General features: G+C 47.5%; 1 protein-coding gene across 4 annotated transcripts in view; it reads right to left on the bottom strand.

The window, feature by feature from the left end:
* Positions 1-15,594, bottom strand: part of HGSNAT (heparan-alpha-glucosaminide N-acetyltransferase) — a 123,221-nt gene that overhangs the window by 80,463 nt on the left and 27,164 nt on the right. For 2 of the 4 annotated variants that reach the window (XM_063919974.1, XM_063919975.1), the window contains 3 exons: positions 14,403-14,530; positions 5,629-5,750; positions 5,237-5,306 (listed from right to left, as the gene is read on the bottom strand). In XM_063919974.1, the coding sequence (XP_063776044.1) occupies positions 5,237-5,306; positions 5,629-5,750; positions 14,403-14,530 (320 nt within the window). Of the gene's footprint in view, positions 1-5,236; positions 5,307-5,628; positions 5,751-14,402; positions 14,531-15,594 lie in introns of those variants that run through there. The other 2 variants (XM_063919977.1, XM_063919976.1) reach the window with 2 other exon arrangements.

Genomic DNA, 15,594 nt, shown 5'->3' with positions numbered 1-15,594 from the left:
AATGGGCTTTCACTGATTTTGGATGCGGCAACCCAGCCGCAGAATGAGCCTGCTGAATCGTGCCACAGATCCAGCGAGCAATAGTTTGCTTTGAAGCAGGAGCACCCAACTTGTTGGATGCATACAGGACAAACAGCGAGTCAGTCTTCCTGACTCCAGCCGTTCTGGTCACATAAATCTTCAAAGCCCGGACTACGTCAAGCAACTTGGAATCCTCCAAGTCACCAGTAGCCGCAGGCACCACAATAGGTTGGTTCAAATGAAAGGATGACACCACCTTTGGCAGAAATTGCGGACGAGTCCGCAATTCTGCCCTATCCATATGGAAAACCAGATAGGGGCTTTTACATGACAAAGCCGCCAATTCTGACACACGCCTAGCCGAAGCTAAGGCCAACAGCATGACCACTTTCCACGTGAGATACTTTAGCTCCACGGTCTTAAGTGGCTCACACCAGTGGGATTTCAGGAAACCCAACACCACGTTAAGATCCCAAGGTGCCACTGGTGGCACAAAAGGGGGCTGAATATGCAGCACTCCCTTAACAAACGTCTGAACCTCAGGCAGTGAAGCCAGTTCTTTTTGGAAGAAAATGGATAGGGCCGAAATCTGGACCTTTACGGACCCTAATTTTAGGCCCAGTCACTCCTGACTGTAGGAAGTGCAGGAATCGACCCAGCTGGAATTCCTCTGTAGGGGCCTTCCTGGCCTCACACCAATCAACATATTTTTGCCATATACGGTGATAATGCTTTGCTGTCACATCCTTCCTAGCCTTTATTAGCATAGGAATAACTTCATCCGGAATGCCTTTTTCCGCTAGGATCAGGCGTTCAACCGCCATGCCGTCAAACGCAGCCGCATTAGTCTTGGAACAGACAGGGCCCTTGTTGTAACAGGTCCTGTCTGAGAGGCAGAGGCCACGGGTCCTCTGTGAGCATTTCTTGCAATTCCGGGTACCAAGTCCTTCTTTGCCAATCCGGAACAATGAGTATTGTTCTCACTCCTCTTTTTCTTACAATTCTCAGCACCTTTGGTATGAGAGGAAGAGGAGGAAACACATAGACCGACTGGAACACCCACTGTGTTACTAGTGCGTCCACAGCTATCGCCTGAGGGTCCCTTGACCTGGCGCAATATCTTTTTAGCTTTTTGTTGAGACGGGACGCCATCATGTCCCCCTGTGGCAGTTCCCATCGATTTGCAATCTGCGTGAAGACTTCTTGATGAAGTCCCCACTCTCCCGGGTGGAGGTTGTGCCTGCTGAGGAAGTCTGCTTCCCAGTTGTCCACTCCCGGAATGAACACTGCTGACAGTGCTAGTACGTGATTCTCCGCCCAACGAAGAATCCTGGTGGCTTCTGCCATCGCCACCCTGCTTCTTGTGCCGCCCTGGCGGTTTACATGGGTCACTGCCGTGATGTTGTCTGACTGAATCAGCACTGGTTGGTTTCGAAGCAGAGGCTCCGCTTGACTCAGGGCGTTGTATACGGCCCTTAGTTCCAGGATATTGATGTGCAGACAAGTCTCCTGACTTGACCACAGCCCCTGGAAGTTTCTGCCTTGAGTGACTGCCCCCCCATCCTCGGAGACTTGCATCCGTGGTCACCAGGACCCAGTCCTGTATGCCGAACCTGCGGCCCTCGAGAAGGTGAGCACTCTGCAGCCACCACAGCAGAGACACCCTGGCCCTGGGGGACAGGGTGATCAGCCGATGCATCTGAAGATGCGATCCGGACCACTTGCCCAACAGATCCCACTGAAAGATCCTCGCATGGAACCTGCCGAAGGGAATGGCTTCGTATGACGCCACCATCTTTCCCAGGACACGCGTGCAGTGATGCACCGATACCCGTTTTGGTTTTAGGAGGCCTCTGACCAGAGTCACGAGCTCCTGAGCCTTCTCCTCCGGGAGAAACACCCTTTTCTGGTTTGTGTCCAGAATCATGCCCAGGAAGGGCAGACGCGTCGTAGGAATCAGCTGCGACTTTGGAATATTCAGAATCCAGCCGTGCTGTTGCAACACTTCCTGAGAGAGTGCTACGCTGAGCAGCAACCGCTCCCTGGACCTCGCCTTTATGAGGAGATCGTCCAAGTATGGGATAATCGTAACCCCTTGCTTCCGAAGGAGCACCATCATTTCCGCCATCACCTTGGTAAATATTCTCGGTGCCGTGGACAGGCCAAACGGCAACGTCTGGAATTGGTAATGACAGTCCTGTACCACAAACCTGAGGTACTCCTTTTGAGGTGGATAAATGGGGACATGCAAGTACGCATCCTTGATGTCCAGAGACACCATAAAATCCCCCTCTTCCAGGCTTGCAATGACCGCTCTGAGCGATTCCATTTTGAACTTGAATCTTTTCAGATAAATGTTCAGGGATTTTAAATTCAATATGGGTCTGACCGAACCGTCCGGTTTCGGTACCACAAACATTGTGGAATAGTATCCTCTTCCTTGTTGAAGGAGGGGAACCTTTACCACCACCTGCTGGAGATATAACTTGTGAATTGCCGCTAACACTACTTCCCTTTCTATGGGGGAAGCTGGCAGGGCCGATTTGAGGTAACGGTGAGGGGGCATCACTTCGAATTCCAGCTTGTATCCCTGAGACACAATCTGTATAGCCCAGGGATCCACCTGTGAGCGAACCCACTGGTGGCTGAAATTTCAGAGACGCGCCCCCACCGCTCCTGGCTCCTGTGGAGCCCCAGCGTCATGCGGTGGATTTAGTGGAAGCCGGGGAGGACTTCTGTTCCTGGGAACTAGCTGTGTTGTGCAGCTTCTTTCCTCTACGCCTGCCTCTGGCCAGAAAGGACACGCCTCTGACCTTCTTGCTTCTCTGTGATCGAAAGGACTGCATTTGGTAATACGGTGCTTTTAGGCTGTGAGGGAATATATGGCAAAAAGTTTGACTTCCCAGCTGTAGCTGTGGAAACTAGGTCCGAGAGACCATCCCCAAACAATTCCTCACCCTTGTAAGGTAACACCTCCATGTGCTTTTTGGAGTCGGCATCACCTGTCCATTGCCGAGTCCACAGGACCCTTCTGGCAGAAATTGACATTGCATTTATTCTAGAGCCCAGTAGACAAATGTCCCTCTGGGCATCCCTCATATATAGGACAGCGTCTTTTATATGCCCCAGGGTCAGTAAAATGGTATCCTTGTCTAATATATCCATTTCCTCAGACAGATTATCTGTCCATGCTGCTACAGCACTACACATCCAGGCCGACGCAATAGCCGGCCTCAGTATAGTACCTGAGTGTGCATAAACAGACTTCAGGATACTTTCCTGCTTCCTATCTGCAGGATCCTTTAGGGCGGCCGTATCCTGTGACGGCAGGGCCACCTTTTAGATAAGCGTGTCAGAGCTTTATCTACCCTAGGGGAGGATTCCCAGCGCATCCTGTCCGTTGGCGGGAAAGGGTACACCATAAGTAACCTTTTGGAAATCAGCACTGTCTTATCGGGGGAATCCCATGCTTTTTCACATAATTCATTTAACTCATGTGAAGGGGGAAAAGTCACCTCTTGCTTTTTCTCCCCATACATATATACCCTTTTGTCAGGGACAGGGTTTTCCTCCGGTATGTGCAATACATCCTTCATTGCTATAATCATGTATCGGATGGCTTTAGTCATTTTAGGCTGCAACTTTGCCTCATCGTCATCGACACTGGAGTCAGAATCCGTGTCGACATCTGTGTCAACCAACTGGGATAGTGGGCGCTTTTGAGACCCTGACGGCCTCTGAGCTGCAGAATCAGACACGGGTTGAGACCCTGACTGATTATCCAACCTTTTATGCAAGGAACTTACATTATCATTTAACACCTTCCACATATCCATCCAATCAGGTGTTGGCGCCGTCACCACAGTCACTTGCACTTGTTCTGCCTCCACGTAACCGTCCTCGTCAAACATGTCGACACAAACGTACCGACACACCGCACACACACAGGGAATGCTCTAATTGAGGACAGGACCCCACAAGGCCTATTGGGGAGACAGAGAGAGAGTATGCCAGCACACACCCCAGCGCTATATAACCCAGGGATTACGCAGTAACTTAGTGTTTACCCAGTAGCTGCTGTTTATGATAATTTTGCGCCTAAATTTATGTCCCCCCCCCCCTCTCTTTTTACCCTTTTTCTACCTTGATACTGCAGGGGAGAGCCTGGGGAGCTTCCTCTCAGCGGAGCTGTGAAGAGAAAATGGCGCTGGTTAGTGCTGAGGAAGAAGGCCCCGCCCCCTCAGCGGCGGGCTTCAGAGACGGGTCTGTGTAATAAAATGGCGGGGGCTCGTACATATATACAGTGCCCAGCTGTATATATGTGTCTTTTTGCCAAGAGGTATCCTAATTGCTGCCCAGGGCGCCCCCCCCCTGCGCCCTGCACCCTACAGTGACCGGAGTGTGTGGGTAGTGTGGGCGCAATGGCGCACAGCTGCAGTGCTGTGCGCTACCTCATGTGAAGACAGGAGACTTCTGCCACCGATTTCGATGTCTTCTTGCTTCTGCCGGCTTCTGACTTCTGGCTCTGCGAGGGGGACGGCGGCGCGGCTCCGGGAACGGACGACAAGGTCAGGTCCTGTGTTCGATCCCTCTGGAGCTAATGGTGTCCAGTAGCCTAAGAAGCGCAACCTAGCCGCAGTTAGTAGGTTTGCTTCTCTCCCCTCAGTCCCACGTAGCAGAGAGTCTGTTGCCAGCAGAAGCTCTCTGAAAATAAAAAAACCTAACTAAAATACTTTATTAGCAAGCTCAGGAGAGCTCACTAAAAGCACCCAGCTCTGTCCGGGCACAGATTCTACCTGAGGTCTGGAGGAGGGGCATAGAGGGAGGAGCCAGTGCACACCAGGTAGTACTAAATCTTTCTTTAGAGTGCCCAGTCTCCTGCGGAGCCCGTCTATTCCCCATGGTCCTTACGGAGTCCCCAGCATCCACTAGGACGTTAGAGAAAAGTATTTTAAATTATTTAGTTTTACTAACCGAAGAATAAATCCAGTGTTAATACAAAGGGTACTGGTGGATAATGACACAAATCACTCTCCTCTCTCCCTAGCAGCTAAAAACAGAACAGATTGTGGGGTGTGCCAATAGAAATATTCATGCCAGGTCTGATCGCTGCTGCAGAACTGGCATGGAAAACTATTAAAAGGAGAATTCAATCACTTTTAGTAAAAATGTTAAATAGAAATAAAATGATACTTCTGTGTAGTAGCGTGCTTACCTTAACAAAAATGATCCCAGGGACAGAACAATAAAAACTGCCACATAGATAAGAAAGGCTATGATGATGGCTATAGGAAAGAGAAAAACAAAAGTGATTTATGTAAAAAGCATTAAAAATAAAGTACTTATTATGGCAGTCAGGTTTTGCATTGACATTCACAATGTTGACATCATTTTAAGGGTACGGGTTAGGTTTAAAGTGAATGGTAAATCCTATTATCGACATGCTGACTGTTGACATTCTGACAAAGTCGACGTTGTGAATCTCAACATTCTGTATGCTGACAAAATATACCACACCCATTATTGCTATTTTAATATTTGACAGGGTTATCGTACTACTCTCTATTACTCTTATGAGCAACATAATGAAGTAGAGATAGAACTTACGGAGGTTGGTGTACCCAGGGTTTTGATTGATAATTATTTCACATGTTACATTTTTGGTACTAGAATGGTTGGCCTTTACCCACAAGGAGTAATTTCCAAATTCTCTAAATCTGTAGTGCTTCCTATTACAAAAGAAACAGGTCATTAGCATTATTGTTTAAAAAAATATATGTACTACTATTTCTCTTAAAAAAACAAAAACAAATAGCTGACAATTCAGATGTCTGTAATACCCCTTTCAGACTGACAATAGCCGGGCTGCACCCGGTAATGTGTACACGGGTGCTTCCCAGGTGCGACCCGGCTTGAGACCCCTTCAGACTTGCGGTCCGACCCGGCATATTGCCGAGTTGGTGACGTCACCACTGACGCTACCGGAGGCGGTGCTTGGAGATAATCATCTCCAAGCACAGCCTCTTCCTATGCAGAGAACGGGTGCCAGGTCGCCTTGACCTGGCTTACCCGTTTACACTGCACCGCATCCCGGGTCGATTCCGGATTCAACCCAGGTCGAAACCTGGGATGAAATGCCGGGACCATCGACCAGGGATATTCTTTCAGGGCCCTTTCACACTGAGCAAATTCCCGAGTGGATGCGTGTTCATGTGCAATAACCCAGGAAATATTTGTCAGTGTGAAAGGGGTAAAATAAGTCTCGAGGTCCATGTGCAACCCCTGTCTGGTAGAGAATACCAAATTTGTATTATTTATGCCTGTTGGTTCCAGGGCTTTAAGTCTGTTTGTGATCTGATTCAGCTCATTGTGGTTTCTATTGGTGCTATTTGAATTTCAAAGCGGACAATTAAATTACAGGACAATAAAATAAAATAAAAAAAAAAGTCAGTTTGAGCTTAATAGGCTGTATGTTTATATATATATATATATATATATATATATATATATATATATATATATATATATATATATATATATATATATATATATTATTTATTTATTTATTTTTTCCATTCAAAAATCAAACATTAGATTGTTCAGAGTTTTTAGTGTGTACGGGAAGAACACCTGAAAAAAAATGTAGCAATTTAAGTGGTAGAACATTCAGCAGACGTTTGATTCTGGGAAGAGTTTATCAGCCTTTTGTATTCTGCCCACTACCCCAGTGAAGTGGGGTGTTTCTGGGGCTTGATCATGTTAAATTGCATCAATGTGGCTCTGCCAGCCCCTGCGAAAGGTGGTGATGTGCAGGAGGAAGTAGGTATGAAATAATATTCACAACACCACACTTCTTGCATGACCCACCTTAATGTCCCTTCCAGCATCTCCAAGAGAACATTTAAAAAGTAGGTATGTTCAACATTCAAATTATTTTCTTGATCTAAATTTAGAGACTATATTGAAAATGTTTGACAAAATGGGGTGAGAAGAATTTGAAACAAAATTCCAGAATCTCTGACTTCTCCACAGTTCTGGAAGATTTGACACCTACAGCATGTCTTTAAGCCAGTGGTTTCCAAACTGGGTGCCTCAGGACGGGTGGGACACGTAAAGAGGTGCCACAGATTTGTGGTCCAGTACTCAAGGGGCAGATGTATTAAGCCTGGAGAAGCGATAAAGCAGTGATAAGTGCAAGGTGATAACGCACCAGCCAATCCGCTCCAATGTGTAAATTGACAGGAGCTGACTTGCTGGTGCGTTATCACCTTGCACTTATCACTACTTTATCACTTCTCCAGGCTTAATACATCTGCCCCAAAATTATTTATGGCCAATGTAACTGGCAAAACCAGAGCTGGTAGCTGCTAGTCATAATATAAACAGAAACGCAACCCAGGCAACTTCCACATAACTGAACTAAGGCCCGGCCCTTCCCTGCTGCCTCCACTTACCGTGTCTGTGTGAGCCTGCCTGAGAGGAGGAGAGTGCTGTGCTGTCTCTCCTTCCCCTCGCTGTGTCCCGCCTCCGGCGTCCAATCAAAGCTCGTGGACAGGCAGCGGTGGCCCCTGATTGGCTGCCGGCCAGCAAGCTTTCATTGGCTCACAAGCTGGCACCATGTTACAAATGGCTACCGGAGACATGACACATCGAGGGGAAGGAATGATGCGCGCTGAGCTCTCCTCCACTCAGACAGGCTCACAGACAGGAGATACGGGGACAGCAGCAAGAGGGGTGAGCACTGCCACTGCTACTGGGGGCAGTGTGTTAAAAAAAAAAAAGTTTATGCACCAATGGATGCCCTGCCCCTTTCATAGCTCCACCCACATCAACGCCCACTTCTGCCCCACCCACAGTTCCTGAACCCTTTTTCCTACAAAAATATAACTAGTTACAGGTAAGCACAATTTTATGGATTGAATACGGGGTGCAGTGGAACAAATTCCGACATACTAGGGTGCCATGACTGAAGAAAGTTTGGGAACCTCCGTCTTAAGCAATAAAGTTGCAGTGGAGATCATAGAGCAGGATAGAGCGCATTATGAAAACCTGTGTCATATCACAGATTATACTATGTTCTACATTTCCATTTAGGAACTGTGCATTCTGATGTGCTTGCTCTTTCCTATAAGCCCCCCAAAAAGTTCACATTCTAGTATAGGTTGAGTATCCCTTATCCAAAATGCTTGGGACCAGAAGTATTTTGGATATCGGATTTTTCCGTATTTTGGAATAATTGCATACAATAATGAGATATCATGGCGATGGGACCTAAGTCTAAGCACAGAATACATTTATGTTTCATATACACCTTATACACACAGCCTGAAGGTAATTTTAGCCAATATTTTTAATAACTTTGTGCATTAAATAAAGTTTGTGTACATACACACAATTCATTTATGTTTCATACACACCTTATACACACAGCCTAAAGGTCATTTAATACAATATTTTTAATAACTTGGTGTATTAAACAAAGTTTGTGTGCATTGAGCCATCAGAAAACCAAGTTTTCACCATCTCACTCAAAAAATTTTGTATTTCGGAATATTACGTATTTCGGAATATTTGGATATGGGATACTCAACCTGTATTTGAAAGTTGAATAAACATTTGATGAATCAATGCACTGTGGTGTGGTGTTAGCGGTGGATGATTATTTCCTCTGTAAGTAGTGGGGGGCAAAGTGAATAACAACATTTAGAGAGGAAGGGGGGTATAAAACTAACAATACTTGCACAAATAAGAATTTACTCACCGGTAATTCTATTTCTCGTAGTCCGTAGTGGATGCTGGGACTCCGTAAGGACCATGGGGAATAGCGGCTCCGCAGGAGACTGGGCACAACTAAAAGAAAGCTTTAGACTAACTGGTGTGCACTGGCTCCTCCCACTATGACCCTCCTCCAGACTTCAGTTAGGATACTGTGCCTGGAAGAGCTGACACAATAAGGAAGGATTTTGAATCCCGGGTAAGACTCATACCAGCCACACCAAATCACACCGTATAACTCGTGATACAATACCCAGTTAATAGTATGACAACAACTGAGCCTCTCAACAGATGGCTCAACAATAACCCTTTAGTTAAACAATAACTATATACAAGTATTGCAGACAATCCGCACTTGGGATGGGCGCCCAGCATCCACTACGGACTACGAGAAAGAGAATTACCGGTGAGTAAATTCTTATTTTCTCTGACGTCCTAAGTGGATGCTGGGACTCCGTAAGGACCATGGGGATTATACCAAAGCTCCCAAACGGGCGGGAGAGTGCGGATGACTCTGCAGCACCGAATGGGCAAACTCTAGGTCCTCCTCAGCCAGGGTGTCAAACTTGTAGAATTTAGCAAATGTGTTTGACCCCGACCAAGTAGCTGCTCGGCAAAGTTGTAGAGCCGAGACCCCTCGGGCAGCCGCCCAAGAAGAGCCCACCTTCCTCGTGGAATGGGCTTTCACTGATTTAGGATGCGGCAGTCCAGCCGCAGAATGTGCAAGCTGAATCGTACTACAGATCCAGCGAGCAATAGTCTGCTTTGAAGCAGGTGCACCCAACTTGTTGGGCGCATACAGGATAAATAGCGAGTCAGTCTTTCTGACTCCAGCTGTCCTGGAAACATAAATTTTCAGGGCCCTGACTACGTTTAACAACTTGGAAGCCTCCAAGTCTTTAGTAGCCGCAGGCACCACGATAGGTTGGTTCAAATGAAAGGCTGATACCACCTAAGGGAGAAATTGGGGACGAGTCCTCAATTCTGCCCTATCCATATGGAAAATCAGATAAGGGCTTTTACATGACAAAGCCGCCAATTCTGATACACGCCTGGCCGAAGCCAAGGCCAACAACATGACCACTTTCCACGTGAGATACTTCAATTCCACGGTTTTAAGTGGCTCAAACCAATGAGACTTTAGGAAATCCAACACCACGTTGAGATCCCAAGGTGCCACTGGAGGCACAAAAGGGGGCTGAATATGTAGCACTCCCTTAACAAAAGTCTGAACTTCAGGTAGTGAAGCCAGTTCTCTCTGGAAGAAAATCGATAGAGCCGAAATCTGGACCTTAATGGAACCCAATTTTAGGCCCATAGTCACCCCTGACTGTAGGAAGTGCAGGAAACGGCCCAGCTGAAATTCCTCCGTTGGGGCCTTCCTGGCCTCACACCACGCAACATATTTTCGCCATATGCGGTGATAATGGTTTGCGGTTACTTCTTTCCTAGCTTTAATCAGCGTAGGAATGACTTCCTCCGGAATGCCCTTTTCCTTCAGGATCCAGTGTTCAACCGCCATGCCGTCAAACGCAGCCGTGGTAAGTCTTGGAACAGACAGGGCCCCTGCTGTAACAGGTCCTGTCTGAGCGGCAGAGGCCATGGGTCCTCCGAGATCATTTCTTGAAGTTCCGGGTACCAAGCTCTTCTTGGCCAATGAGTATAGTTCTTACTCCTCTTCTCCTTATTATCCTCAGTACCTTTGGTATGAGAGGAAGAGGAGGGAACACATAAACCGACCGGTACACCCACGGTGTCACTAGAGCGTCCACAGCTATCGCCTGCGGGTCTCTTGACCTGGCGCAATATCTTTCTAGCTTTTTGTTTAGGCGGGACGCCATCATGTCCACCTGTGGCCTTTCCCAACGGTTTACAATCAGTTGGAAGACTTCTGGATGAAGTCCCCACTCTCCCGGGTGGAGGTCGTGCCTGCTGAGGAAGTCTGCTTCCCAGTTGTCCACTCCCGGAATGAACACTGCTGACAGTGCTAACACGTGATTTTCCGCCCATCGGAGAATCCTTGTGGCTTCTGCCATCGCCGTCCTGCTTCTCGTGCCGCCCTGTCGGTTTACATGGGCGACCGCTGTGATGTTGTCTGACTGGATCAGTACCGGCTGGTTTTGAAGCAGGGGTTTTGCCTGACTTAGGGCATTGTAAATGGCCCTCAGTTCCAGAATATTTATGTGTAGGGAAGTCTCCTGACTTGACCATAGTCCTTGGAAGTTTCTTCCCTGTGTGACTGCACCCCAGCCTCGAAGGCTGGCATCCGTGGTCACCAGGACCCAGTCCTGTATGCCGAATCTGCGGCCCTCTTAAAGATGAGCACTTTGCAGCCACCACAGCAGAGACACCCTGGTCCTTGGAGACAGGGTTATCAGCCGATGCATCTGAAGATGCGATCCGGACCACTTGTCCAACAGATCCCACTGAAAGGTTCTTGCATGGAACCTGCCGAATGGAATTGCTTCGTAGGAAGCTACCATCTTTCCCAGGATCCGCGTGCAGTGATGCACCGACACCTGTTTTGGTTTTAGGTGGCCTCTGACTAGAGATGACAGCTCCTTGGCCTTCTCCTCCGGGAGAAACACTTTTTTCTGTTCTGTGTCCAGAACCATCCCCAGGAACAGTAGACGTGTCGTAGGGACCAGCTGTGACTTTGGAATATTTAGAATCCAGCCGTGCTGTTGTAGCACCTCCCGAGATAGTGCTACCCCGACTAACAACTGCTCCCTGGACCTCGCCTTTATCAGGAGATCGTCCAAGTACGGGATAATTAAAACTCCCTTCTTTCGAAGGAGTATCATCATTTCGGCCATTACCTTGGTAAAGACCCTCGGAGCCGTGGAGAGACCGAACGGCAACGTCTGGAATTGGTAATGACAATCCTGTACCACAAATCTGAGGTACTCCTGGTGAGGATGGTAAATGGGGACATGCAGGTAAGCATCCTTGATGTCCAGCGATACCATGTAATCCCCCTCGTCCAGGCTTGCAATAACCGCCCTGAGCGATTCCATCTTGAACTTGAACTTTTTTATGTATGTGTTCAAGGATTTCAAATTTAAAATGGGTCTCACCGAACCGTCCGGTTTCGGTACCACAAACATTGTGGAATAGTAACCCCGTCCTTGTTGAAGTAGGGGCACCTTTACTATCACCTGCTGGGAATACAGCTTCTGAATTGCCTCTATCACTGCCTCCCTGCCTGAGGGAGTTGTTGGCAAGGCAGATTTGAGGAAACGGCGGGGGGGGGGGGGGGGGGGGAGGGAGACGTCTCGAATTCCAGCTTGTACCCCTGAGATACTACTTGAAAGATCCAGGTGGACTTAGAGGAAGCGGGGGAGGACTTTTGCTCATGGGAACTGGCTGTATGATGCAGCTTTTTCCCTCTGCCTCTGGGCAGAAAGGACGCGCCTCTAACCCGCTTGCCCTTATGGAGCCGAAAGGACTGTACCTGATAATACGGTGCTTTCTTTGGCTGTGAGGGAACATGGGGTAAAAATGCAGACTTCCCAGCTGTTGCTGTGGAAACTAGGTCCGAGAGACCATCCCCGAACAACTCCTCACCTTTATAAGGCAAAACTTCCATGTGCCTTTTAGAGTCTGCATCACCTGTCCACTGCCAAGTCCATAACCCTCTCCTGGCAGAAATGGACATTGCACTTATTTTAGATGCCAGCCGGCAAATATCCCTCTGTGCATCTCTCATGTATAAGACTGCGTCTTTAATATGCTCTACGGTTAGCAATATAGTGTCCCTGTCTAGGGTATCAATATTTTCCGACAGGGAATCTGACCACGCAGCTGCAGCACTGCACATCCATGCTGAAGCAATAGCTGGTCTCAGTATAATACCTGTGTGTGTATATACAGACTTCAGGATAGCCTCCTGCTTTCTATCAGCAGGTTCCTTTAGGGCGGCCGTATCCGGAGACGGTAGTGCCACCTTCTTTGACAAGCGTGTGAGCGCTTTATCCACCCTAGGGGATGTTTCCCAACGTGACCTATCCTCTGGCGGGAAAGGGTACGTCATTAGTAACCTTTTAGAAATTACTAGTTTCTTATCGGGGGAAGCCCACGCTTCTTCACACACTTCATTTAACTCCTCAGATGGAGGAAAAACTACTGGTAGTTTTTTCTCTCCAAAGATAATACCCTTTTTTTTTTTTTTTTGGTACCTGGGGTAACATCAGAAATGTGCAACACATTTTTCATAGCCTCAATCATGTAACGTGTGGCCCTATTGGAAGTTACATTAGTCTCATCGTCGTCGACACTGGAGTCAGTATCCGTGTCGACATCTGTGTCTGCCATCTGAGGTAACGGGCGTTTTAGAGCCCCTGATGGCTTTTGAGACGCCTGGGCAGGCACAGGCTGAGAAGCCGGCTGTCCCATATTCGGTATGTCGTCAAACCTTTTATGTAAGGAGTCGACACTGTCACGTAATTCCTTCCACATAACCATCCACTCAGGTGTCGGCCCCGCAGGGGGTGACATCACACTTATAGGCATCTGCTCCGCCTCCACATAAGCCTCCTCATCAAACATGTCGACACAGCCGTACCGACACACCGCACACACACCGGGAATGATCTGACAGAGGACAGGACCCCACAAAGCCCTTTGGGGAGACAGAGAGAGAGTATGCCAGCACACACCAGAGCGCTATAATAATACAGGGATTAACTGAATTATTTCCCCTTATAGCTGCTATATAAGTTATACTGCGCCTAAATTTAGTGCCCCCCCTCTCTTTTTTTACCCTTTGTAGCTTGATACTGCAGGGGAGAGAAAGGGAGCGATCCTTCCAGCGGAGCTGTGAGGGAAAAATGGCGCCAGTGTGCTGAGGGAGTTAGCCCCGCCCCTTTTCCGGCTGACTTTTCTCCCGCTTTTTTAAGGAATTCTGGCAGGGGTAATTTATCACATATATAGCCCTGGGACTATATATTGTGATGATTTGCCAGCCAAGGTGTTTATATTGCTGCTCAGGGCGCCCCCCCCAAGCGCCCTGCACCCATCAGTGACCGGAGTGTGAGGTGTGCATGAGGAGCAATGGCGCACAGCTGCAGTGCTGTGCGCTACCTTGTTGAAGACCGAGGTCTTCTGCCGCCGATTTTCCGGACCACTTCTTGCTTCTGGCTCTGTAAGGGGGGCGGCGGCGCGGCTCCGGGACCGAACGATCGAGGTCGGGTCCTGTGTTCGATCCCTCTGGAGCTAATGGTGTCCAGTAGCCTAAGAAGCCCAAACTATCTCCAGTCAGGTAGGTTCGCTTCTTCTCCCCTTAGTCCCTCGCTGCAGTGAGCCTGTTGCCAGCAGATCTCACTGTAAAATAAAAAACCTAAAATATACTTTCTTTCTAGGAGCTCAGGAGAGCCCCTAGTGTGCATCCAGCTCAGCCGGGTACAAGATTCTAACTGAAGTCTGGAGGAGGGTCATAGTGGGAGGAGCCAGTGCACACCAGTTAGTCTAAAGCTTTCTTTTAGTTGTGCCCAGTCTCCTGCGAAGCCGCTATTCCCCATGGTCCTTACAGAGTCCCAGCATCCACTTAGGACGTCAGAGAAAATAAAGCTAAAAGAACAATGCATATAATTTTACTTAGAACTTACCGGCAGAGTTCTCTTTTTCCTGAGGTGTCATTAATTTGCAGGTTGATGGGGTGTCTAGTATCCACTACAGCCATATCACTAGATCTCTCTTTAGTTGGGTCTTTTACAGCTAAGGTTTGATACAGGCACTGTCAAAAAGTAGATTAAAAAACCATCACATGTAGTCAGAAGAACCATGAACTTCCAGTATTGTTTTCTATAAAGCTTGTTACATATAATAAGCACAATGAAGTACAGTATTTAATGATTTGTCAGCTGTCCTGGAATGACCCTGCAGACACCAGAAAGCCGGTGGCGGAATCCCGACATGGTTAAACCACTACTTACGGCATTTTGGCCCCGAGTCAGAAGTGCAGGTAGGTGCATGTGCAACTGTGATTTCTCTCACATCTGCTAATGGCACAGCTGCCGTATTAAGCACAGAGATGCCCACTGACAGTGTCTCGCATCCGCCACTCAAGTACATAAGCAGATACATCGGGCACACATCGGTCACACCATCGGACATCTGACCAACCCTATTTTGTCTCACAGGGAGTGGGTCTCTTCTGGGCTTCTCCAGCTGAGTACTAATTCACAGTGGCTGACTAGGTAACGCCCAGAAAATGGTCCTGACATGCCTGCGTTTTTCTAGCCAATCTGTTACCTCCCCCAAGCGCTTGTTACTCGTCACTTGCTTTGTATATAAAGCCTCTGTGTGTGCGCTATCACCAATCAATTGCTATGTGTACGCAGTGCGGCTCTGGAACATGTGCAGTGGCAAGAAATGGCTGCACTGCATCCAACATCGACACTGTGTGCAACTCTGAATCAGGCCCTTTATACGTCTGGATATCAGAAATCTAAACTTTCTGCTTTAGGATGACATTTAATGTTATAATGCTCGCACATTTAGAATGCTTTAAGTAGCATTTTAACCATGTCAGTATCCCGTTTACAGAGCTACTAGCCACACTGAAACTGTAAACACTCTATAGTAAACGCATTAATTAACAAAATATAGCAGTTTCATTATATTAATATTTGTTTAGTATATACAGTAGGTTATTTATGAAGTGAAAGTTATTTTACATTACCCCTTTTCATTTTATGTTTTTGGAGAATTAACAGATAATTTTAGCATAAGCAATCATCTTTGCTTAATCTATTAAATGAGGGCCTAATTCAGAGATCTACCTTAATGCATTGATTA

The sequence above is a fragment of the Pseudophryne corroboree genome, chromosome 1, assembly GCF_028390025.1.
Source record: "Pseudophryne corroboree isolate aPseCor3 chromosome 1, aPseCor3.hap2, whole genome shotgun sequence".
NCBI classification, from domain to species: Eukaryota; Metazoa; Chordata; class Amphibia; order Anura; family Myobatrachidae; genus Pseudophryne; species Pseudophryne corroboree.
Note: the sequence above shows the minus strand (reverse complement) of the source record. Positions and strands in the feature narration are given on the sequence as shown.